The sequence below is a fragment of the Penicillium brevicompactum genome (genome assembly GCF_028827555.1).
Source record: "Penicillium brevicompactum strain IBT 35665 chromosome Unknown utg000002l_segment0_segment0, whole genome shotgun sequence".
Taxonomy (NCBI): Eukaryota; Fungi; Ascomycota; class Eurotiomycetes; order Eurotiales; family Aspergillaceae; genus Penicillium; species Penicillium brevicompactum.
In genome coordinates, this window is record NW_026623205.1 from 3,045,534 (window position 1) to 3,070,105 (window position 24,572).

A 24,572-nucleotide genomic window follows, 5' to 3' on the forward strand; every position below is an offset into this window, starting at 1 on the left:
AATTCAATGGTGACCTGGTCCCACTTGTATACTTCCGAGGTTGTTTGCATCAAGTTCGTTTGATCTTCCTTTTCGGAAGCTCGCGGGCGCTGATTGGTTGGTCTCTTGGGGACGCTTGGACCAGTGCAAACATGTCAAACTAACCAAACTCAAATCAACGACCGTGATTGGTTGGCTCTCTTTAGTGGAGAGATAGGGCTTGGGTGATACAAACAATCGAGCAGCTTCCGATGTTTCGAGCCGACATAGATATGAAATGGGAAAAGAATGGAAATGGGAGACAATGGTCTGCCAACTGTTGGGGAGCCAGGTGACCAACCCAGGCTGGCTCTCTCCCTCTCCCTCTCTCGTCTTCCTTTCTCGTTTCCCCGGTCGATCTTTTTTTTTTTTTTGCTTCTTTAACTAGTGTACCAGCCTGCTATCAATACTCAATCACGTCAGTTGACGGATAGCTTCCTTTTTTTCAATCTTCCTTCTTTGTCCGCCCACCCGACTTTTGTAACTTAATGGCGAATCAACATTGTTTCTACATGTGATACAAATCAATCAAACCCACTGGTTGAGCCTGTCTAACAACATGGTTTCATTATGCGAGCACACCATAATCCTTGATACAAAGCAAACAAAATTGATCGCAGTATTGGACTCATATATAAACGATCAAGAATGATGATGGTCATGCTGATCCTCCCCATGATACTCATTTGGATAGAAGTCAGGATGCCCTGGAATCTTGCCCGTTTTCTTATATTCTGCCTCGGGGAATGATGGACCTATAAAAATAGTGGTTAGCGCTGTAACAGTTGGAATATTCAATTCCATTTACCCAATGTTGGATGAACCAGTGTAGTCTCATCAAAAATATCGAAAGCATGTTCCTTGGCCCAGTGGTCCACCTTTTCCCAGTTGGCACACTCATGCTCAACCACAAAGTTTGGCTTCGGGGCGCGATCGTCCTTGTCCCATGAGAAGGTTAGCAGGGCGACGTCTGCCTTACACATGATGTTCTGTCGGATGTTGTCGATGCAGTGTTCTAATTGAAGGATGGTCAATATCAGTTCGTTCCGCTGTCTCGGAGAGGTGAAAATACCTATGTGGATTGGGGTCGTCGGTTTTCCGACGTGGTAGTAGTTCTGATAGACGACTTGACGAAGGAATTTCTAGGTGATTTTTCGTCAGTTTGTGTGATTTTGGCAGTCATTAACCTTGAGATCTTACCAAGCAGTGAAGTTGATGATATACATCTGCAATTTTGATGAGCTACGGTTAGCATTGAAAGTCAATATTGCTGTCAATCAGCAATGAGGATAATTATACACACCTGGGATGGCATAATATCCCCCCTCTGCATCATTGATTGGAACCGAAGTCCGATTGATCTTCGCCAGATCCTCTGCTGTGACCCGGACATTGGAGTTGATGAACAACTTATGCCATGCATGATCCAGTTCTTCGGAGGGTGCTCCCTTGAAGGGATTCTCGCTCTCAATGGATGCATAAATTGTCTTTCGCTCCATCTCTATCGCTTCAAAGAGCGGGGCTGGAGAGAGTTAGTGTTGGATCAACTGGCTTTAGTTTGGGTTAAAAGGTCAGTATCTTACACTCAATGAGATGGGTTGGCTTTTGCTCTGGCCATTCAATGGACTTTCTGGTCTTGTACGTTGCAACCAAAAACAGCGCTCCGTATATCGAGGCCAGAAGAATATGAAAGCAAACGCCTTGCAATCGAAGACCAGACAACCACCGGCGCGGTTCTCGCTTTACATTGCGGGTGGCCCCTTCTTCCATGTACTTCTCTCCAGTAAATTGTTCATCGTGGTACTCGGAATTGTCAGAGAGAGGTAATCTTTCCGAAGAGGTGCCGTCTTGGCTGTGACTGCCTTTCTTGAGCGCTGTATACATTTTGCTTCGTTGACAAGGCTGGGGGTTGACAGTATGGATAAATTGATCTGAAAAGCTTTGACGAGATCTTATGAATTCAGCTACAGTGACGCTGCTGCTACCTTTGCTGATCACAACGATCACGAGGAAGGAACAACCTTGGAAACGGCGAGGGATTAATTGAGGAGAAAAAACCTGGAAACGCCTTGTCTGCGGGCTTCATGTCTGTTCTATTTGGCATTGAGAGTCCGGAATTGGCGAGGTGGCGATTATCGACTATTAGCTGCAGATCTTATCAAGCCACGGGAAGCCTGCTCCAGAAACCGTGAGGCAGCTACGTGGTAGAATCCATGGATTGTGAGAACCCAAGCCCAGAGCTGCATCCTGCACTACAACCCTGCAAGTTCCGGGAGTATTAGTATGTTGTACCACCTCCAATGCAGAAATTCGCAATTCGCGGTCTTATCACGAGGTCGCATTGATGGATAACCAAGCGGAGCTGAGGGAGAGATACAATCCCATGCCTGGGTTACTGATGATGTCCATATTTTTCACTGAGCCACGCTTGAGGTTGGCTCCCCGACAGAAAAAGTACAGTCTATGCAAAGGGATGACTGACCAGGTACATGCATATATCTCAGGAACTGTGATCGTCATCCCTTCTATTGGCATCAGACCTCGGGATTCGATTGATATCTACCAGGCATCATTACTCACAGTAATGACTTCAAGGCGTCATTGTATTAATTATTAGTCTGGATAGTTGTACTAGTACTTTTTCCCTTCATTTAGTAGGCATGGAAATTTGATGGTGGCGAAAGCCATCATCGCGCATATATGATTGGTCCACAAAAGTCTTGGCTAAGCTGTGGGCGATTGTCAAATTGTCAAATTGTCAAAATACTCCATATGGAGTACAGATCGTAGAGTAGATTGTAGACTCGGCGGGATGTCGGCCCGCTGTTGTACTATGTACCTCGAAAAAGCAGATTCAACGTCACATCAGAAAAGACCTGAGTTCAAATCTAAGGATACCATGTATGCCATGGGCAAGGGGCTAGGTCATCACACATCCTGCACCTTGCATTCGGCATGAACCGGCATGCTCCATTGCGTGGACGGCGGTAAGAACCGTGCCCAATTTACTCCGCAGGATCCGGGTAGATCCATGCGGCCCCCCGCAGTTGCCGCCAGGCTTGATGGTACCGCCAAAAAGTCTAAAGCCGCCTCAGCCGTACTCAGCCCTACAAAATTTATTCAATATGCTACCAACTTACTAGATCTCCAATATCTTATGCTTCCAAGGTTGCGTACTTGTTTCTGAGATCAATTTCAGTTTTCGTTGAGTTTACATGCTGCATGGCTAAGAAGTAGCCAGAAATATTATGATAATGCTTGCTGAGGCAATTACCGGTCCTAAGGGGTCTCGCTCAAAGGTATCCATAGATTGTCTCGATAGACTTCTCCAGGGCTCTGGTGTGATAGCACATAGTATAAGCAATAAGACTTGGTCACCATCCCATCTGATTGTCAGCCGGTGTATTCCAAGGCTTTCTTTCGCCGCTGTTAGTCGTCATGTAAGACGGACCTATGGCGAAAGCTCTGTCCATGCAATATATCTTCCAATAAGTGATCTCAACATTCCTTAACCTTGGAAGGTGACATAAAAATTTACCTGGTTACACTAAGATGTACATCGATATAATGAGCTTCCAATCATAAGCCCAATCTATCAACCCATCTCCGCCATTTGCAACCAAACTCTGGCCAGAGAACGTGCATCATATGCAGCTATCAATATATTGTTGGTCTTGCATTTTGGCTATCGCCGACGGTCGAATAGAAGTCAGGCTATGATCGTCCTGCACTCATGGTACTGTCATCATTTTGAACCCACGGAAGCAAACGGGACGAAGATCAGAGAAATCCAGCCTGACCAGGATACAACTCTACCCCTCCTTGCGTTTGGTCTTCATGGATCCTGGTCTCCAGTGAAATTCCCTCGATGACTTGTATCGTGATGAAAATTGCATATAACAGCATGAAGCCTTCGAAGTCCGTCACCATAAAACATTCATCATAAAGCAACTTCAATATTCTATCAACAATCCAAATCAATCCCTTGCCAGTGAAAAATTTGCAAAGGAAAGAAAAATGCATCACCCTAAGATCCTTCTGGCTCTCTGCCTCTCCATTTCCATGGTTCCTGCTCTACCTAGTATGTGACTCCTACTATGCCCAGATGTCTATCTTTTAGATTCGGCGCATGACCAGGTGTGCTTGAATGTTCAAATTGAAAGACAAGTGACAAACTGGGCCTTGATAAGCTGACTTACAATTGCCAGCGGTTGGAACGAATAAGAAATTGGACGGTGACCTCTACAACTACAAGCGCGACAACGCCAAGCTCGACGGTGACCTCTACAACTACAAGCGCGACAACGCCAAGCTCGACGGCGACCTCTACAACTACAAACGCGATGACGCCAAGCTTGATGGCGATCTCTACAACTACAAGCGCGACGATGCCAAGCTCGACGGCGATCTTTACAACTACAAGAAGCGTGAAAACGCCAAGCTCGACGGCGATCTCTACAACTACAAGCGCGACGATGCCAAGCTCGACGGCGATCTTTACAACTACAAGAAGCGTGAAAACGCCAAGCTTGACGGTGATCTCTACAACTATTAAGTTACTTGTTACTCTCAGCCGTCGATTGTCAACATGGCAACAAGACAAGATAAATGACCTGCCATCAGTGAGGGCAAGTGGAAAGCTGAACAAAGCTGCAAGATTTGTATCGGGGTTTCAGTTGAATATTCTCAGATTGAAGTGAAATTGACGTAAACTGGTGAAACGAAAAGCTCTTCTGTAAGGCCTCTATCTCGTGAGGGCCTGCTAAACCCCAGGCTGGCTTCAGGTACATAAAGTAGACGAGTCGCTCGCTCAACTGGCGCAAACCTCGGAAAGTGGGCCTAGCTCTAGATGTTCCGGTGAGTTGGCTTTAGTGGGATGGTTGCCATGGATTCAAAATCGCTGTGACGGCCCGTCAATGGTCCTGATTAGGCAGCGATCCCACCATTTCTACCTCGCTGAGGCTAAGCTGTGGAGAGACAGAGCGCAGATCTGCCCTCGGGTGTATATACATATGATGATAAAACCTTGGAATAGAGGTAGGTTGGTAAGATTTGAGATATATCAATTTCTATTCTACCTAGACTAGTCTTAGAGAAATCCATGGGTATAGTATTAGACTGTTTCCAAGGTTATATAAAAAAGAGATTCTAAGGTTGTTATTGTTACTATACCTGATATGAAAAACTTTGCAAAGCACCAAAAGAGAAGATACTAGTGAATTTTATACATAGTCAAGTTCCCTACTAAATCTTATAAATTCTAAGGTTTCAGTTACGGATAGAGCTCTTCATTGGGTTGGGTCCACGGATTGGACCCGAACGTCAGGTTCATGGCCCAACCATCAATGGGCTGTAGGCCCTATTCATAAGGACCAACCCAGCCCACAGCCCATTGGAGGTTCGGGCTATGGGCCCTATAATTGAGCCCAAACCCCAGCCCATTGTATATAACCCCTGAGGCTGTCGAGATCCATAACCAACGGAGGGCAAATTAAACAGTAGCTGCCCGGATGATATATTAATGTAGCAATGAATCAAGGCCTCAAACTGTACAATGGGTACTAGCTGCTGCCATGATGTATCCATGGATAGTTCCAAGTTGGAACTTCCACCCTTGGGACCTCGGGCGGTTCCAAAGTTCCGCCCGATATTGACTAAGCGTGCGATAAGGAGAAAAAACCCCCGCGATAAGAATTCTCCCCCACAATGTGCCTTCCTTTTTGATGCATTGCCGGCGTGTTTAGTGCTGTCTGGTGCTTTAGGCTCGAGCATGGCTCCTATTCACCCTCTTCCAATCTCAGATGAGTGGAATGACGCTGACGAATATGTCTCAGCTCTCCTTTCCTTCACGACCGAGTCGGTGATGTTCATGAATCTCTGTGGTGGTGTGCATATCCTCGATTTCCTAACGCGCGACCCCGATCTGTACACATCGTTGCTGCCAGAAGACTGGCGTACATTCTTTGAGCACCATGATATCCACAGCATCATGCAACTGCTCCTGCGCGAGGACATTGGCCCGCTGTGTGAGCAAGCGGAAACGAACACGATCGAGAACCCTGGAACCTGGAATGGAAGCGCATTCCCGCCTGCGACTCTCCTTGAGTACATTCGCAATATCCGTCGACTAAGCCTCCGCCGCGAATTCACACCCGACAAGAACGAGAAGCTTCCGAGACATATTGTTGTGGGCATGAACAAGAAGAAGGCACACGAGGTGGAGCAGTTCTCTCGCTACGTCGCATCTCTGTCTGAGACGATTAAGGAGAGTCGCGGAGAGCCATTGACTCATATCGCCGATTTCGGATCTGGGCAAAACTATCTGGGCCGCACACTGGCCAGCGCGCCCTATCATAAACATATTATTGCCATTGAGCGCAAGCATCAATACATCAGCGGAGCAAATCGTATGGATGTCCATGCCCGATTGGCCAAAGATGAAAAGAAAAAGGTCATGCATAATGCGAAGCTTGCCAAGCTGAAGCACAAACAGCAGAAACAGCAATGTATCGACTGTACCGATACTCCAGAGCTAGCATCAGAGAAGCTAGAAGGCTCAGAGACGAACGAGCGGACACAAAAACAAGCACAACCAGAGCCAAACACTTTGCCAGAAAGATCAAATGGACAAGCCGACGATGATATCTTCTCCGACACGTTAGGCGGCATGAGTCTAGAAGCCAATGACATACTAACTTCAGTCGAGCACAAGCCACCTGTCTTCAAGCCACCTCCCACGATTGATTCCCGGGGTACCGTGAGCTACATCGAGCATGAGATTAAGGATGGTTATCTGGAGCCAATCATTGAGCATGTTGTTGACCCCAAGAGACCGGTGGAATCTAGAACTGCCACGGATGAAGTCATCACACAGCCTGAGCAGAAGGCTAGTGATCCCCGAGTCATGGTTGTATCACTACATTCGTGTGGTAACCTTGTCCACCACGGAGTGCGCTCATTGGTACTCAACCCTTCTGTCGTTGCAATCGCCATGATCGGCTGCTGCTACAATCTTCTCACCGAACGACTCGGCCCAGCCACATACAAGATTCCCATCCTCCGGTCCGCCCACCCCCGATTGAAACAAACCGGGTCCTCGTGGGATCCACACGGATTCCCAATGTCCAAGCTCTACGCGGAATACGAAGCAAAGACCACAAAGGGCGTCAAGCTCAACATCACAGCTCGCGCGATGGCCGTCCAAGCACCCTACAACTGGGGTCGGGATGACAGCGAAGGCTTCTTCACCCGCCATTTCTACCGCGCCCTCTTGCAGCGTGTGCTCCTCGACCATGGAATCGTCCCCAAGGCAGATGTTCCTAAGGATCTCTACAAGGATGATCCTGAAAATCCCGAGTCTGGCATCGCGTTGATTGTCGGATCTCTGCGCAAATCTGCATTCGTGTCCTTCTCTTCCTATGTTCGCGCCGCAACAGTCAAATTGAGCCAGGATCCGCTCCGTGGCGACAAGGTCAAAGAACGAGTCTGTACCATGACCGAGGAGGAGCTGCAACGCTATGAAACCGAGTACCTCCCCACACGCAAAAATCTCAGTACCGTGTGGGCCCTGATGGCGTTCAGCTCTCAGGTTGTGGAGGCTGCCATTGTGGTGGACCGCTGGCAGTTCCTGCGTGAGCACGACTCCGTCAAGGAGTGTTGGGTTGAGCCGGTGTTTGACTATAGCCAAAGCCCCCGCAACCTGGCTGTCATTGGCATTAAAAAGTGATATCTTAACCACTCATGCATATTTCATAGAAGGAGTTATTTCTGGGTATGAGGAAACACATATTATAGATTTGAAGCAGTCCGTCACAGACATTCAGTACATACAAAAGAAAAATATACCAATAGTTCCACCAATGTCTTCAACAGTCGCTTTTCCAAACAATCAAAAAGTCGATAACTCAGTTCCATGCGAAAAACTCTCAGGTTGTCAATTAGCGTAACGTTGAGCGTATGGCCCAGAATGGACCAGCTGAGTCGTGCAAGTCAAAAGGCCGTCCACTGATTTCCACACGCTGCAGCGACCTCCTGGGCCGATCTCCCAACCATTCCCTTCCAAAACTCAGAAGTCCCTGGCGGAACAAGCTCTTCGATCTCCAGCGAGATGAGAGCATCGAACATCCAATCTTGACACCTCCCAATTCCATTCCTCGGAGCAGGCTCCTTTTCAATAATTGTGATGGCTTGGCGTCGTTGCTCGGACGTCAGGTTTGTAATTTTGCACATTCCCACTGCAGCTTTATCGATGATCTTCGTTGCATAGCGTGGGGCAAATCCGTACCACAGCTTGTTCGCGTCGATGACCTCGACCTGCAGCAGATCGCCGAATTCCAGGTTGCCGGGCTTGTTGATCATAAAGCCCCAGTGAGATCGGAAGTTGGGGTTGGTGCCGGGTCCAAAGACCTCTATTGAGAGGTTGTAGTCCATTGGGAATGAGGTTTGGGTGATCTATGAATGTGGAATCGGAGAGCAGATACCTTATACGAAGTCTTGAGGATGGCCTTGGCTCTCTGCGTTGGCCAGATGGCTTCAGAACACACGCGAGATCCCGTACCAATGATGTTTTGCCATTACGCGCCCTTTTACTGAGATGGGAACTAGCATCGATCACGATCTTTGGGATATCTTTGGGACATGGACTTTGATTTGGTTTTAATTCTGACTCTTAGCCAATCTCGACACTTCCTTCAGGAACACCTTGTCTACTCCGCAATCTACGGGCGAAGAATTGCATGACAGGCAGCATCTCCTCCCGACTCGACGGCATTCCGTCGCCCTTTCTCGCATATCGGCTCACCTCCACAAATTCAAACACCTGTTTTGTCCTACGGACTGCCTCGTCAGAGACTGCAACTGAGTCCCGCCCGGAAACAAGCAGCACAGGTGATCGGTTCTTGTCTCCAGTTCGTGACCCAGACAGGGGATATGGTGCCCCGATGGAGATTACTCCGGACAGCGCACCAGCTTCATGACCCTCATTGGATTTTAGTCCCAGCTCTCGTGCCACAGCTAGCCCGGCCATGCCTCCTTGTCCGAAGCCTAGGATCATGATTTCTCGTAGTGCGTAGCCGCACTTGCGGACGAGGGTGCCACGCACGACATCTGTTACCAATGTCTTTGTAGCACGAGTGAGGCCGGCGTCCATATCTATTGCGCCGGTCGCGGAGTCGAAAGACACATCATCGCCCCAGTGGAAACCGCCCAGGTCAAAAGGGAGCGGGGCAGTGCCTTGGACTGTGACCACAGTTGTCTCTGGTAGACTTATGGCTTGACCGAATTTGGTAAAGGCCGCCGCTGAGTCGCCGAGGCCATGTAGGAGAAGGAGAATATTTGGGGCTGGAGCTGAGGCTGAGGCTGCGGCGGGCGTGACGGTCACGGTGAGCTGGGACGGGAAGTCGCGCGGGGTGGGGGTTTTGGAGGGCATCACGCGAGATGGTATTCTGTTTCCTAGAGCTCGGCTCTCTTCCTGTTGGGCTCACCAATTTTTGGAATTGGAGCTACAAGTGTAGAGCTTGAGTCGACTCTGAAGCTCAATCTTTCCGCTGTGTGGCTGAGGTGGCTGAGTCCTGATCGGTTGTTTCGCCGCTGCTCCACCGCGTCACAAGCCACACTTCCGAGTAGAGCCAATGACGTCGACGTCCACAAGTAGGAAAATTGTTCCTCGCTCAACCAATTCTCACTAAATTCTTTGTTGACCAGATATTTTTTGGGTCCATGTCAGGACAGCAGAGTCCCCTTGTTCTTGCTGTAGTACCTCGTATTCGTACTATATGTTGCGCCTACATACTTGTAGTATGATCCAACAGTCCTCGTAGATTGACAGCATACGGGGTAGTAAGTACGGAGTAAACACAAGGAGTTACTCGTAGGCAACCATATACTCCTTTACTCCGTACGGGTAATTGTGTCTGTTGCTATTTTAAATCCTCCGCCACAAGAGGCGCGGTACGTAATGAGATTCTCCGCTCTGAGAGATTTCGCTGCGTTCCCATTCAAGGATGCCCAGGTGCTCTTGTTCATTGGTTCTTTCGGCTTGGACAAGTATACTACAGTATAACTCTTGAATGTCCACTGCACAGGGTTCGTTCACCGCCACTTTTGGTTTCGCCGAGACTCGAGTCCTATAAGGCGACGACAAGCCTTCGGAAGAAGTCTTGGCTCGGCTGCGCCGGTTACATGGTCTTGGCGTTTTGAACAGATCACTGCGTAATTAGTATACCACTAGGCTCCATTGTGGTTAGTTTCATCTGTGTCCTCTCCTTATTAGTGAATCTGCAGCGGAGTAGGGCTGAGCTGACCCATATGGGTCCAGCAGATCGGCGCTTTATTGGACCTTGGTGGAACACGGCCTCGTAAGGCTTTGGTGCATTTGAACAATTTCATCCTCAGTGCTTGTGCAACGACAGCGCAGGTTATTGTCACGTAGTCTCTCGTAAGGAGGTTCATGATAGCTGCGAGGCATGTTTCAGCACATATCTCGAAGTAACCTGAATCTAAGCGACGTAGATGCTTGGATGTGCTTGTAGGAGGACAATGACCCCTGGACCAAATATCGGGTCCCAGACTCAGCGACCCGGTAAAGATCGATACGGTGTATCACCGTCGGAGATCATGATACTCCGTACACACCCCTCCCTGGAGTAGCGTTTCTTCTGATCCTCCAATAGTATCGCTGACTAGTAACGTCGGCACCACCGATGATTTCATCTCAATTAGATTGTGGCCCCTCCCATCGCCCCGGATACCCAACAATAACAATGATCTGCTCCAGCCACGGGTCAATACGTACTATACTCGGCAAGCGCTCTCTCAACCGCGGTTCAACTGCGTTCCGGAGGGGCGTCTGAACAATTCCGCATAAACAGCCTCACACTTTCCATTAATTAGACGGTGGGGCTGTACGGACTGAGACAGCTCCCGGAGGAAATACATACGTAGCCCTTCTCGAGTATTCTGTAGCTCTTCTCAGCAGTATAAGATCCCCTCATCGTCCCTCGTAATCCGTCTTCTGTCCATCACTACAAACCTTTTCCCACTCAACCACCTTCTATCTATCATTCTATTCACAATGGCTTGGGGCTGGCGTAAGTCATCCCTTTCACATACATCTGTTTTATACGGAGTACACATCATATCTACCCCTCACCGGGCACCGCATGCATGCACAAGGGTTCTGTCTCGGCCTGCATAGCTTGCGAGTTTCCGTCCACTGGATATGTTTCAAGTGAAACAAAGTGCTGACTTCAAACCAGACGAATCTGAGCAGGCTCACCAGCAGGTGTTCAACGGTGAGCAGCACCACGAGGGCAAGTTCTCTCACGAGTTCGCCGCCGGTGCCGCTTCCTTCGGTGCCATGAAGGCCTACGAAGATCACCAGCGCAAGAACGGTTTGTTTCACCGGTCACCTCATGCCGTATAGAGTCATTTTCTAACCCATCCTGAACCTATAGGCAAGCCCGTGAGCCACGCATTCGCCAAGGAGCTCATTGCTGGCTTCGTTGGCGGCGAGGTCGACAAGCTCGCCGAGACCAAGGGTATGGACTGGGTTGACCGCGAGAAGGCCCACCACCACGCCAAGAAGAACGCCGAACACATGTACGAGGAGCGTTACGAGCGTGGCAACTACTAAGCCACTCGATGCGATGAATGAACGACCTGTCTTTTTTTTTTATGACCGAAGAATCCGACTGAACCAAGTTGATCCACACTGTGCCTGTCCCTTGTAGTTGGCGTAGATGAGCGGTGTAGGCCACGTAAGTCATGGTAAGGCGTAGATATTCATTGGTGCCAAGTCTGACAATCAGGTCGAACGAAGTGCAAGACATGGCCGAGTATGTATGGTTCCGACGGAGGTACGTAGCCCTACGTACGCCGACGTCGCAGATACCCGATTCCCGAGAGTAACTATGTCAGCCAGGACAGGGATGCCCGGCCACCGGATGTTTTTTCTGCTTGAGGGGCCAGTAATCACCCCGAGAGCCCACCGACCACATTCCAGCAGCATTCCTGAACTGTCGGAGCTTAGATAGGCAATCAGCTGGTCTTGATACCAACGTTTGGATTATCAAAGGCGTTCGCCACTGCAAGATAGGAGAATTTAGAAAGAAAAAATGCAGAAAAGGGGTCAACAGGGGAGTCCTGTACATATGCCAATAGCGCGATCAGCCCTACGTATAGACTAGGATGAAGTCAGGAGATTCCTCGAAATGGCCTTGTGGGGCCGATCTTCAAAGGGTGCATCAGCAACTGACCAATCAGAGACCCGAGCTGACCAATTAGGGGCTTATGGCCTTACCGACCAGGCATCCACTCCTGATGAGCTCATACACGTGCCAAAAGTAGAGCGTCCGATTGATTCGGGAACTTTTTAAGCATTTCAGTCTGCATCTTCCGGATTTTCGTCTCGAAATTTGGCGAGTTTTTTTATATTTTCCGGTCTCATCTAGGGGACTTGGGTTTGGATCTTGGATCTTGGATCTTGGACAGGGACACACTCAGCCTCGCGACTCAACTCTTATCTAGTGGCGTTGATGACCTGCGCCATTTGAAGGTTTCGACCCCTCGCACAGTGTGTGAGTTTTCAATGTCTTAGAGCCCTAACTGCCATGACGGTTGTTCAGCATGAAATTCGCCAAGTACGCCCATCGTTCATCCAAACAAAATGTGACATACCAGTGGCTGACTCATTACCAGAGAGCTAGAGCAGGAGCTCGTGCCTGAATGGCGGGCAAAGTATCTCGACTACAAGGTGAGTACTCCGTGTTTGCTGTATCACAATGCCCGATGGCGCGCTGATCCCCTTGCATTTAGACCGGGAAGAAGAAAGTGAAAGCCATCACGCGGGCCCTTCAAAAGTCGCATCGCAGCCCTCGTATCCCGTCCTATCGACAGCCCACCCCGCAAAGCCGAGGCGCCGCCCAGTTTCATCTGACGCCGTCCAATACAGATAAACAGCTTGATGTGACAGATGGGGATGCCCCGTCCACGCCGCAGGGAGGCGCAGACACACCGGTTCCGCGATCGACCCCCGCTCAAAAGACCGAACGCCAGCCGCTTCGCACGCCCGGGTCGCGATTTTCGGAAAATGTGGGGAGCTATGGGAGTATCCTGGCGACACCTCCCCAGCAGCACCGCAGGGGAGGATCGGATGCGGCCTCATTCGAACTGCCTGATCCAGCTCTCGACCCGGACGAGGATTATCTGCCACCCGAGGAACATAGCGACCGACCGAGAACCGTTCGCACCCCGTCGCCAGTCATGGACCGACGTGTCGTGGGGGGCATGACTCCTTCGCCTTCTCAGCCTGCGGAGAGCTCCCCAGCGCAGCGACCACAACTGTCGCAACGCCCGAGCTATCAAAGCCCAATGAGCGGCTTAACAAAGGTTCCTTCGAGTAACCGGGGATCGCATTTGCTTCGGCGCGTCTTCACCGCGGAGGGAGAGCCTGGTGCGAAACGGTCACAGGACACCGGCGAAGTCGACAAAAGACACGACGAGTTTTTTGAGTTCCTGGATACTGAGTTGGACAAGATCGACTCGTTCTATCTGACCAAAGAGCAAGAGGCCACCGAGAAACTTCGCGTTCTCCGCCAACAGTTACACGTCATGCGAGACCAGCGTATCCAAGAGGTCCTGGCCTCGAAGAGAGCAGCCAAACACGATCATGCGCATGGAGATCATCGACCGAATGGATTTGCCAAGCTCAACAGCAATCTTAAGGATACTTTGGTGGGAAAGACCCGCTTTGGTAAGAACTCGGAGGCACTCGCCCAGATGGCAACTCCAGGGATGCCCGCACAAGATCGGGAGTTCATTGTCAACCGGAGGGATTTCAGTCGACAGGAGCCTCCGAGCCAAGAAGTGTCCTATCGCTCTGCCAAGCGCAAGCTGAAGCATGCGCTGCAGGAGTTCTATCGTGGGGTAGAACTTCTCAAGGGTTATGCGTACTTGAATCGCACTGCCTTCCGGAAAATCAACAAGAAATACGACAAAGCAGTCAACGCCCGTCCGCCGCTGCGGTACATGTCGGACAAGGTCAACAAAGCGGCCTTCGTTCAGAGTGAAGTGACAGAAAGTCTCATGATCGCGGTTGAAGACCTGTATGCCCGGTACTTCGAGCGCGGAAACCGCAAAATTGCAGTCTCGAAGCTTCGTCACACAATCAACAAGTCGGGCGATTTCTCGCCAAACACCTTTCGGTCCGGTCTCTTATTGATGGGCGGTACCCTGTTTGCCATCAAGGCCCTTGTAGACGCTACACAGAGCTTACATTCAGGCACTGCTGCTGAAAAAGTTCAGACGAGTTATTTGCTGCAGGTTAGTCTTAGTCTTCAAGGATCCCCCGGCCCCCAATCTTTGTTTCGTTATCTTACATGACCAGATATATGGCGGATACTTTCTGATCGTGTTCCACGTCTTGTTATTTTGCTTGGATTGCATGATCTGGACGAAGTCTAAGATCAATCATTCCTTTGTTTTTGAATACGATAGCAGACACACGCTAGAGTGGCGTCAGTTGCTCGAGGTAAGCTGTTTCCAAGCCTATGTTTTCGCTGATTGATATTGACAACTATTAGATTCCCTCTTTCTTCCTTTTCCTGATGGGTTTGATCATGTGGCTCAATTTCTCATGGTACAATCACATGTACATTTACTGGCCTGTTGTCCTCATTGGATTAACAGTCATCATTATCTTCTTGCCCGCCCGAGTACTATACCACAGGAGCCGGAAATGGTTCGCATTTTCGAACGTGAGTTTCAACCCGGTCCTTCAAATCGGGGCCATCGCTAACTCGCCTAGTGGCGTCTTCTGCTCGCAGGAATCTACCCAGTCGAGTTCCGTGACTTCTTCCTCGGCGACATGTACTGTTCCCAGACCTATGCCATGGGGAACATCGAACTCTTCTTCTGTCTCTACGCATCCTACTGGGGCTATCCTCCCAAATGCAACTCCTCCCATTCTCGCCTTTTAGGGTTCTTCCAATGCCTCCCCTCCGTCTGGCGTGCCTTCCAGTGCATTCGTCGATACCTAGACACAAGGAACGCATTCCCCCACCTTCTTAACTTGGGCAAGTACATATTCGGTGTTCTCTACTATGCCACGCTGAGCATGTACCGCATCGATCTCTACACACGTTTCCAGGCCGCTTTCATCACCTTCGCTCTGCTGAACGCCGTCTACACTTCTGTCTGGGATCTCATCATGGACTGGAGTTTGGGCAATCCTTATGCGAAAACTCCAATGCTCCGTGAAGTCCTTGCCTTCCGTCGGGTGTGGGTCTACTACGCCGCGATGGTCCTTGATGTGGTCGTCCGCTTCAACTGGATCTTCTACGCAATCTTCATCACCAACATTCAGCAGTCCGCCCTTCTCAGTTTCATGATCGGCCTATCTGAAGTCTGCCGTCGTGGTGTCTGGTCTATCTTCCGTGTTGAAAACGAGCATTGCACCAATGTCCTCTTGTTCCGTGCTTCGCGCGATGTGCCTCTCCCCTACGAAATCCCCACCGCGCCTCCCAATCTCGATGGCTCACCCGAAGACGTCCAACTCCAAGAGCAGCAGCAACAGCAGCAGCAGCAACAGGCTTCTACGCCTTTCATGTCCCCCGGTGATGTCGAACAAGGCACTCCATCCGGGACAAGTTTGCGTGCCCGTCATCGTCGCCCATCTGTGGGTATCAGTCGAGTTGGCACAATGGTCGCGTCGGCGCACGCTCAGGACTTTGAGCGGAGACGTTTGCCAACGTACCTGTCCTCTGGAAGTGTAGGACGGGATATGGCACACGCTGTGGATGATAGTAGCGATGAAGAAGAGGTGGATGAAGCAGATATGAGCACTGACGAGGACTCGGCTAATGGGCACGAGGGTCGTCGGTCCAGGCCGGTTTCTGAAAGAAGGGATCAGATGGGCCGCATTGTCGAGTGAGGTTATCATAGATTGGCCTCCCGGCTGCCCACCTACCTATTTCAAATTTTGCTTCAATTATAGATATGAGCGTCTTGCATATAAGGCTTATCTTGCTATGAATAAATATTAATATTTGTTTCGGGTTACAATTTTTCCTCAGACAGGTTGCATATACGGTTCCTCCTTCACTCAGGCAGGTCTTCCCTCGGAAAGTCTTTCATCTGGTACGTGCCCTGGTACGTGCGTCTTGATGTGCGTCTCGAAGTTGGAGTTCCGTATCGTCATCGGCAACGGAACAATTAAGTGCTCGTAGATAACTGCCCAGGTGGGTTTTGCCCCAATGTCGATCGCCAAAATGGCGGGGAAGCATTTGCATTCCCTGATAGGAAAGCTTATGAGACCAAGATCACCCGCATATGATGTACATCCATGTATGTCTGTATGTTAACCATTGCCACCTCCCTCGTTCCAAGCTTGGAAGTTGGTGAAGTCCATAGAGCTCAAATCCATGGACCGGGCCGGGCCGGTGAGGTTCAATTCGCTTACTTTCCCGATGTTTAGTTCCAGGATTGTAGTATTGGGACCATTTGATGCAAGAATTAGGACAGAGTCCGTGCATATCGAATCCTCGAGGCTCGAGGAATATCGACCTGCAAGGTGGGTAGATAGTAAGTTGTACGGAGTACTCGTATCTCAAACCTCAAAATCCACTTCGTAAATGGTAACCATGTGTCTGCGAAGAGACGGGTAGCTCGAAGTTCTCAGTTGAATATTTATGTAATATCATTTGGATCAATTGCTAATGGAGGAAGATTGTGAACATGCACATTTACTAGTGACTAGCACTGTCTTGGCTGCTCGGTATGATAATGCTCAAATCCATGGGTTCTTAGTACTGTCCTATCCGACAACCGATTCTATGCGCATTGCAGGGGCGTAATTTCTGCTGCTAGTTTAAAATCCCTGCAACTCCTCTAAGTCGCGTGGAAACCTTCCAGCCCGAGTGACCTGAGTGACCCGCCGATCTCGGAGAGAAGCCGGCTGTCGGCCACTTCGGAGTTGCAGCGCAATTGGGGGAAAACAGGAAATTTCGTGACTTCGGTGTTATCTCTGCTTCTCCACTTACTACAAGTGTTGATATCTCAACAGATAATGCATTCATACTGTGAAGAACAGACATAGAAAATGAAACCCGAACCCGAAGTCGCGGAACTACTCCGTACTTCGGACTACGCTGAGAAGATCTTTTGGGGTAGTTTCTATTTTTCCTCTCTTCTTTTTTTTTTTTTGTGATGACTGGTCTGAGACCAATTGAATGTACTGGGACTTGGTGTAGTGTGAATAATGCATAAAAAGTGAAAACCCTAAGAAAAAATCACTATTCGCGTATGTGCGTTGTGACCTTCTCCACGTCTCCCCACGGGGAAGACGCGAGTAAAATGAGCCAGGTTGGCAATTCTTCTCCACATAATTTGCTCCACGGACTGATAGCTGGCGTCATGGAAAGTTTGAAGCCAATGAACCTGACTCATGAGATGGTCGATAGCTGTTCGGTGGGGACTACTCGTACTCTTCGGCCGCCTCGAAACCGGAGCTAGTGCGAGGCATTTCATGAGAACCCACAGTTGGGCAAACCAGGAGCCGCTTCTGGACTGGCCAGGTCGATCTCGGAGGATTCCATTAAAACCCTGCTGTCCCACCGGAACTGAATGACTCAGGGCTTGTCTGCCAATTTGGCTCTATACGTACACGATCCTTCGACGTGACTGATATGACCGATATGAAGGAAAAGGACCTGGAGGGTCTTGATGGGCAACACACCCCTGCGAGCAACCATGATGATGTGTTTGGTGAGCTTTCAGAGGGTGGCCCTAACTACCGTAACGTGCGTTCTTTGTGATTTCCTCCGCTGCTCAATTGTTTAATCCGCTTGCACTCAGAACCCCACGACTAACTTCCAGACAGGTGGGATGGACGGGAACCGCCGTTCTCATGATGAAGAGCCAGCTGGGACTGGGAGTTCTTTCTATTCCGAGTGTATTCAACACATTAGGCATTGTCCCTGGAGTGATATGTCTACTGGTCGTTGCGACCATCACAACGTGGTCCGACTATATAGTGGGCATCTTCAAACTCAACCATCGCTCAATTTACAGCATTGATGATGCGGGTGGTTTAATGTTTGGTCCCATCGGACGGGAGGTCTTTGGCTTTGTGTTTTGCCTATGTAAGTTGGCCAAGGCCTGTCAGATATCCAATTCTGACAAGGAAAACAGATTGGATTTTCGTTGCTGGTTCTGGAATGCTCAGCTTGTCCATCGCTTTGAATGCTGTCTCAGACCATGCAACCTGTACAGCCGCCTATGTAGCCGTTGCAGCTATTGCGGGTATTGCATTTGCCAGTATTCGGACCCTTGGGCGCATCAGTTGGCTTGCGTGGGTCGGTCTGGTGGCTATTGTTACGGCTGGTAAGATTTCTCTCACGTTTCGTGAACAATTTGCAATTTTGTGGTACTGACTTGTTTACGATAGTCCTTATTGTGACCATCGCTGTGGGTGTCCAGGGTCGACCGGTATCTGCCCCCCAAGAAGGCCCCTGGGTATCTGACTTTAAGATTGTGGGAGACCCTTCGTTCACCGAAGCTGTTTCGGCTGTATCTTCGCTCATTTTTGCCTATGCTGGAACCCCTGGTTTCTTTGCAATCGTTTCTGAGATGCGCGAGCCCCGTTACTACACTCGGTCTTTGCTTATCTGTCAAGGCACCGTGACTGCTATCTACGTCGCTATTGGTTGTGCTGTTTATTACTTCTGTGGCTCTTATGTTGCATCTCCTGCTCTTGGTTCTGCTGGTCCTACTATGAAAAAGGTCAGCTATGGGTTTGCCATTCCAGGACTTTTGGTCACTACGATGCTCTTCGTTCATGTGAGTTACGTCCTTTATAACAATTCATACGGGAGTTATGGTACTAACGAGTGATGGTTTAGCTACCTGGCAAATATATTTTCGTTCGCGCCTTGCGAGGATCCAGGCATCTCACCTCTAACACCATTGTCCACTGGAGCGCCTGGATCGGCTGCACCTTCAGCGTTGGTGTTATCTCCTACATCATCGCAAGCGCGATTCCCGTTTTTGACAGTCTCGTATCTCTGATTGGTGCATTGCTTGGAACTTTCATGTCTTTCCAGCCTATGGGATGTATGTGGCTATATGACAACTGGAGCAAGGGCAAGACAGAGCGATCTCCACTATGGATCGCTCAGGTCTGTTGGAGTGTTTTTGTCATATGTATCGGTACTTTCATGATGGTGGCCGGTACATATGGATCAGTTGTTGGCATCATCGAAAGTTACAATGCTTCAGGTGGCTCTGGAGCCTGGTCTTGTGCAGACAACTCGAACTCCTCTTAAAGTGGGGCACTGGCTCGAAAAACTGTATTTTAGGAGCAAAATTTGTTTTGTTCCAAAAGGACATATGGAGAATGTATTTTCATAACACTTGATTTTGTGTATTTCAAGCACTTGACGCTGCTTAATTCAGACTGTTTCTTATACTTGTAGATCGTATGGAGCATCTGAGGTGGAGCCGTCTGACATAATCCCCCGGATATTTGCTTATCACACGTGACGTGTCACATCAGTTCACCTGTCGCCGCATCTCATTCATCATTCATCCACCCTTGGGCAGACTAAACACTAACACTTATTTTCAATATGGCTTCCAACGCCAGATATGAGCCCGCTCCCCAGCGGGACTCCTTCGAGGAACCATCTTACTCCCAGGCCCCTCCTTCATACCAGGCAACAGCGGAGCCTGCGCCTCGCACCGAAGGCGACAATCTGCCCGATGACTTCAAGGTATGCTTTTCTCTGCCATAATCCGAGGATAGCTATGGGTATTGACAACATCGCAGTTTGGAGGCAACGTGGCGGAGGGAACCATCGAGATTCGGATGCAGTTCGTTCGCAAGGTCTATTCAATCTTGTATGCCACCTGAACAAAACGCATCTCAACAGAGCAAGCCTAGCTAACAGTGCTTCTTCGCTAGGACCGCTCAACTTCTCCTCACTACTATCCTCAGCTCGATCTCTTTCCTTAGCCAATCATACCGCGACTGGATCAAAGCAAACACCTGGTTGATGATTATCTCCGTCTTCGGCGCACTCGGCTTCATGCTTGCAACCTTCTGGAAGCGCAAGTCTTACCCCGCCAACCTGCTATTCTTGTCTGGCTTTACACTTCTTGAGGCATACTCGATCAGTGTGGTGGTTTCTTTCTACGAGGTCCGGGTGGTCGTGCAAGCGCTAATCCTGACGCTGGGAATCTTCGTCGCCTTGACCCTCTTCGCGTGCCAAACCAAGTATGACTTCACGGACTGGATGCCGTACTTGTTTGGCGCGCTGTGGTTCATGATCCTCTTTGGGTTCGTGGCTATGTTTGTCCCATTCGGCAGCACCGTCGAGATTATTTACGGTGTACTTGGTGCGCTCATCTTCTCGGGATATATCCTCGTTGACACGCAACTTATCATGCGCCACTACCACGTCGAGGAGGAGATTGCTGCTTCGATTTCGCTCTATCTCGATGTGCTCAACCTGTTCATGTCGATTCTGCGCATCTTGAATGGGGCCAACAACAACAACTAAATATCTCCACCGGCCAATGTGACTAATTTTTGAGTGTGAATTTCTTTTCACTCTCCACTTTACAAGCAGATCTATGACAAGGAAGGCAATTGCCAGGCAGCTGGCTTTTAAATTGATGTCCATCTATTGTCATTGCGATAGGCTTCATGGCTCTTTCCTTTGCACATTCGCTTTGCCGATAATTTCTTAGCTCTCTGTCATTAATATATCATCCTGCCTATCCACAATTCCTGCAAGTACTAGGTAGAAGGCTACCGAAAATAATGGGCTATAAATGCACCAGGTTCATCTGTTTATATTGAAATGTGAAAGTAAGAAAGAACCCATTAATTGAATTGGTCAAATAGATACAAGTCTCCGAACGCCAGCCCAAACGTCACGTAACCTGAAGTGTGTCAGGGATCACCCTGTAGAATAGAGACATTCAAGTCCACAGCCAGAATTGCGCAGAATTAGAAAAGAATATGCACAGTGAAATTGACCTGGTGTATGATCAAGGAAACCTGTATCATCTAAGATATATGGCAGGGTCAAATATCAAACAAAATCAGGTGCAGGCCCGCGAGAAAAGGCAAGGGACCCTTTTAGGCGTGAATACGCCTCTTAATGCGAGGTTTTGAAGAAAGTGTTTGTGATCAGACACACAACCATGACAAGGAAGCCATAGATGGCCAACGCCAGACTAAGGCGACGTAGAAGAGCCTTGCGCCAGTGGCGAGAGCCACGGAGCAGGAGACCACTCTCGGTCAAAGAACGGGAAAGGGAGCCCTCGCCTTCGTCTCCATCGTCCTCGTCTGACAGGTCGTCCTCTGCCTCGTCGTCCTCTTTCATCAGACCGCGGTGTGTGGGCGAGTCTGGGGAGGAGATCTTGTAGTAAAACAGACCCGGGAGAATGAAGCTGATGCTCGTGCTACCGGTACTGCCAACGTAGGCCAATACGGCTTCGAGCGATGACACAGTCATAGCTACAAGGTAGCTGAGAATTAGGATAGTAGTCGTGATAACGGAAAAGCGGAGATCGCTCATTGGCTCCGGCGTGCGATTACCGCGGGGGCCCAAAAGCGGGTGCCGGTGGGGTGATCCCTCTGCGCCGTTGGGTTGAGCTCTAGGACGCCATTTCAAGACGGCGTCGACCGATGCTCGGCAGGGGTGGCACTGGAGCGGGTAGGAAAAGACTACAAGCATGACGATTGCGGCGCGTCCGATCGTCGCATACAAGCCAGGTGGGTACATGCCGACAATGTTTCCACCGACTTTGTTGCCAAAAGACAAGTACCCAGTAATAGCGACCAGGATGTAGGTTGCCGCTGCGCTGCCTGTGCTAGCGAAGACCACCGCAGTGGTGCGGAAGTGGCTGTTGTTGCTGATTTCGTTGAGAATAGAGAACATCTGGAAGTATTGTTAGACATGTGCAAGTCTCGAGATCCTCTCAAACATACATTTTGATGGCAAGTAAATGCGAAAACAATCACTGGCAGACTGCTGAGAGTTGGGATTGGGCCAGCCCAATGACCCACGCGAATGGGGCCTCGATCCTCCTTTGTGTCTCCTAGGACAAAATTATACACAACCAAGACGACCAAATAAGCCATAGAGACCAAGGCCGCGATACTTGTATACTTCAAGGAGTCTAACCGGCGCAGGTAGGATAGAGGAATCACGATCAACCTTTGAAGGGTTCAGTACTAGGTCCAGGTAGGCGGAGGGCATGGTTTAACTCACATGAAAGCAGTTACCCAGAAGTGGCGATCAACCAAAAAGTCATATCCTGGCTCGCTGCCGACAAAGCCCTGCACCACTCCCGGCATGAGATCTCCAATGATGATAAGATAGCTCACGCCGACTCCAAAACATTTGATCGCAATCGCACCGTCGAAGACAACGGCAGCATTAGGGTATGTCAATTGCGACAGTGCAAAGAACGAGGCGCTGCCACGGTCTAGATATTGGGCGCAAAGCGATTGTAGGTAAAGGCCGAATCCTGCGGTGATCCCGGACCATAAAACGACACAAACTCCAAGGGAAATTCCCATGTGTGAGATGGCTAGGGGCATTGCAAGCACACCAGCGCCGATAACTAGTAGAGAAAAGCATCAGTTTACCAGATCTTCCTCAAATCGCACACGGGCCCGCACTCACTGGTATTAACCAAATTGATGACACTGCTGGCCCAGCTGGCCTCCCCCACAACATCGCCAGCTCGTCTGCGCGCTCCCCGTCTTGAACACACAATCAAGTCAGCATGTATCAAACAGCATATATAGGTCTGCAAAGTTACCTGCGTCCATGTTGCCCGGGCGGAGCAACCCCAATAGCGGCCTCCTCCATCTGATTTATTTTGCAAAGAGCGATTATGGGTCGAATACAAAAGGCACACAACACATAGCGAACACTACCAGCGGTAGGAATTAAAAGCGATATAGCAGGGAGGAGAAAACGAAACAAAAGAGAAGGCGGTTACAAGAGGGAGGAAGGGAAAGATGGCCTGAGGACCTTATCGCGATTAGAGGCACATGACCGGCTCCTCTCCGACTTGTTGCCTAATTTCTCTTCGCTTGGCCCTCTTGGCTCAAACATTCGACATTAAGGAGTACTCGAAACGTCATCACTTGGAGATCTTTGTTACTTAGAGATGACTGCATATTTTGCAACTCTCATGCATATGGCGTGACAACTAACTACAGCTTTGGCAATCCCCAACCCTTCTGGTCCATGGCTTGATAACTCTCTTCCTCTGCGAGGTGATGCACCGAGGCCGTATTGCCAGGTCGATCTCCGGGGCCTGGATCATTAAACTGACCTACCGCCCGAACTGTCTTTGAGCATTCCAAAATTGTCCCTCCCGACACCTTGTACAATGGACCTCGACCCGATCGGTCTCCGATGATCTCGCTCACCTCGTCCTGCTGGACAAGAGCTAGCATCACCTCCGCCACTTCTTCGGGAGTCACCCACACATCCGCGCTGGCATCAATCAGCTTAAGCTTCTCGGGGTTATCTGTCCAGAGCGGTGTTTTGATGACACCTGGAGCGACTGCTGTCACCCGGATCCCAAGTCTCTGGTCAAGAGAGGCGAGCGATCGCACCAGACCATTGATGGCATGCTTGGTAGCGCAATAGACTGGCGCTGTGAGATTGGCATTCTGACCCGCGATGCTGGAAATGTGGACAATATGCTTTGGGCGACCGCTGTCACGATGCTTGAGGAAGTAGGCAATCGCCAGCTGGGTAGTGCGGATCGGGTGAGTGACGTTGATGTCAATCAGAGCGTATCGGCCACTTCCCGGCAAATCTTTGCTTTGCGACGAATGAGGAGGGTGCCAGAAGTTGGTCCAGTACTGAATCGAGATTTAGTATCTCGTTGATTTTCTTCTTCCGGTATTCTTACCGGCTCGTAAATTCCAGCACCAGGGCAAACAATATCAATCACTCCAAATTCCTTTTCGGCGACTTCAAACATCCGCTCCAGCTGGGCCCAGTCAATCACATTAGTCTCTTGAAATACAATCCGCCCGGGTCCACTTTTGTGTTTATCAGCCAGTACTTGTGCCTCTGGCCGCAAAGCCAAATCGGCGATCAAGACGTTGCATCCGTTTTCCACGAGCAATGTTGCAAAACTTAGGTTAATCCCTGAGAGGAAGTAAGCTTGGGAACTATGGGGGGATATCGGGGTGGTTACCAGAACCCGCCCCGGTCACTATAGCGGATTTGCCTCGAACGGAGTTCATTGAAAGAGCCATGTTGAAAATATTGCACTGCACTTTGCAGACTGGTCTCGGGGGTCTCGCGCTCCTTTATGCAGCCTGTGGACCTTGTGGGACTCATGGCAGCGCGTATTGTAGCCATTTACAGACCTCGCGGGGTAAAGGAGGGCGAGGTAAGTGACCCGAGGCCGGCGAAATGACCGAGATCTACTTCTGCAGGCATGTTGGCTCGGGTTCTGAGATGGTCGTGAAATATATTCACCCAAAAGATAAAGTCGAACCAAAGCAGTGGATG

The 24,572-nt window shown here is 49.7% G+C and overlaps 10 protein-coding genes across 10 annotated transcripts; 6 read left to right on the forward strand and 4 right to left on the reverse strand.

The window, feature by feature from the left end:
* Nucleotides 1–660: 660 nt before the first annotated feature.
* On the reverse strand, nt 661–1,902 carry N7506_003833 (oxidase ustYa family protein; the record flags this gene model as incomplete). Its single annotated transcript, XM_056953128.1, has 4 exons — nt 661–773; nt 827–1,160; nt 1,320–1,540; nt 1,602–1,902. The coding sequence occupies 4 exons, from the start codon at nt 1,900–1,902 to the stop codon at nt 661–663; spliced, it is 969 nt and encodes a 322-aa protein (XP_056814820.1).
* Nucleotides 1,903–4,035: 2,133 nt separating this feature from the next.
* Nucleotides 4,036–4,573, forward strand: N7506_003834 (uncharacterized protein; the record flags this gene model as incomplete). Its single annotated transcript, XM_056953129.1, has 2 exons — nt 4,036–4,099; nt 4,227–4,573. 2 exons carry the CDS (start codon nt 4,036–4,038, stop codon nt 4,571–4,573), a joined length of 411 nt encoding a protein of 136 aa, XP_056814821.1.
* Nucleotides 4,574–5,788: 1,215 nt separating this feature from the next.
* On the forward strand, nt 5,789–7,744 carry N7506_003835 (uncharacterized protein; the record flags this gene model as incomplete). Its single annotated transcript, XM_056953130.1, has 1 exon — nt 5,789–7,744. One exon carries the CDS (start codon nt 5,789–5,791, stop codon nt 7,742–7,744), a length of 1,956 nt encoding a protein of 651 aa, XP_056814822.1.
* A 263-nt stretch (nt 7,745–8,007) lies between these two features.
* Nucleotides 8,008–8,448, reverse strand: N7506_003836 (uncharacterized protein; the record flags this gene model as incomplete). The annotated part of the gene is made up of 1 exon (XM_056953131.1): nt 8,008–8,448. The coding sequence occupies one exon, from the start codon at nt 8,446–8,448 to the stop codon at nt 8,008–8,010; it is 441 nt and encodes a 146-aa protein (XP_056814823.1).
* A 238-nt stretch (nt 8,449–8,686) lies between these two features.
* N7506_003837 (alpha/beta hydrolase) lies at nt 8,687–9,445 on the reverse strand (the record flags this gene model as incomplete). The annotated part of the gene is made up of 1 exon (XM_056953132.1): nt 8,687–9,445. The coding sequence occupies one exon, from the start codon at nt 9,443–9,445 to the stop codon at nt 8,687–8,689; it is 759 nt and encodes a 252-aa protein (XP_056814824.1).
* A 1,644-nt stretch (nt 9,446–11,089) lies between these two features.
* On the forward strand, nt 11,090–11,650 carry N7506_003838 (DUF3759 domain-containing protein; the record flags this gene model as incomplete). Its single annotated transcript, XM_056953133.1, has 3 exons — nt 11,090–11,105; nt 11,274–11,408; nt 11,472–11,650. 3 exons carry the CDS (start codon nt 11,090–11,092, stop codon nt 11,648–11,650), a joined length of 330 nt encoding a protein of 109 aa, XP_056814825.1.
* Nucleotides 11,651–12,642: 992 nt separating this feature from the next.
* On the forward strand, nt 12,643–15,946 carry N7506_003839 (SPX and EXS domain-containing protein; the record flags this gene model as incomplete). Its single annotated transcript, XM_056953134.1, has 6 exons — nt 12,643–12,656; nt 12,715–12,769; nt 12,832–14,337; nt 14,402–14,545; nt 14,598–14,771; nt 14,822–15,946. 6 exons carry the CDS (start codon nt 12,643–12,645, stop codon nt 15,944–15,946), a joined length of 3,018 nt encoding a protein of 1,005 aa, XP_056814826.1.
* A 1,753-nt stretch (nt 15,947–17,699) lies between these two features.
* On the forward strand, nt 17,700–19,337 carry N7506_003840 (uncharacterized protein; the record flags this gene model as incomplete). Its single annotated transcript, XM_056953135.1, has 5 exons — nt 17,700–17,813; nt 17,894–18,155; nt 18,205–18,396; nt 18,461–18,852; nt 18,915–19,337. 5 exons carry the CDS (start codon nt 17,700–17,702, stop codon nt 19,335–19,337), a joined length of 1,383 nt encoding a protein of 460 aa, XP_056814827.1.
* A 303-nt stretch (nt 19,338–19,640) lies between these two features.
* Nucleotides 19,641–20,573, forward strand: N7506_003841 (Bax inhibitor-1 family protein; the record flags this gene model as incomplete). Its single annotated transcript, XM_056953136.1, has 3 exons — nt 19,641–19,784; nt 19,841–19,911; nt 19,976–20,573. 3 exons carry the CDS (start codon nt 19,641–19,643, stop codon nt 20,571–20,573), a joined length of 813 nt encoding a protein of 270 aa, XP_056814828.1.
* Nucleotides 20,574–21,176: 603 nt separating this feature from the next.
* N7506_003842 (uncharacterized protein) lies at nt 21,177–24,301 on the reverse strand (the record flags this gene model as incomplete). Its single annotated transcript, XM_056953137.1, has 8 exons — nt 21,177–21,962; nt 22,013–22,241; nt 22,296–22,650; nt 22,713–22,792; nt 22,852–22,965; nt 23,253–23,911; nt 23,962–24,203; nt 24,253–24,301. The coding sequence occupies 8 exons, from the start codon at nt 24,299–24,301 to the stop codon at nt 21,177–21,179; spliced, it is 2,514 nt and encodes an 837-aa protein (XP_056814829.1).
* Nucleotides 24,302–24,572: the final 271 nt, after the last annotated feature.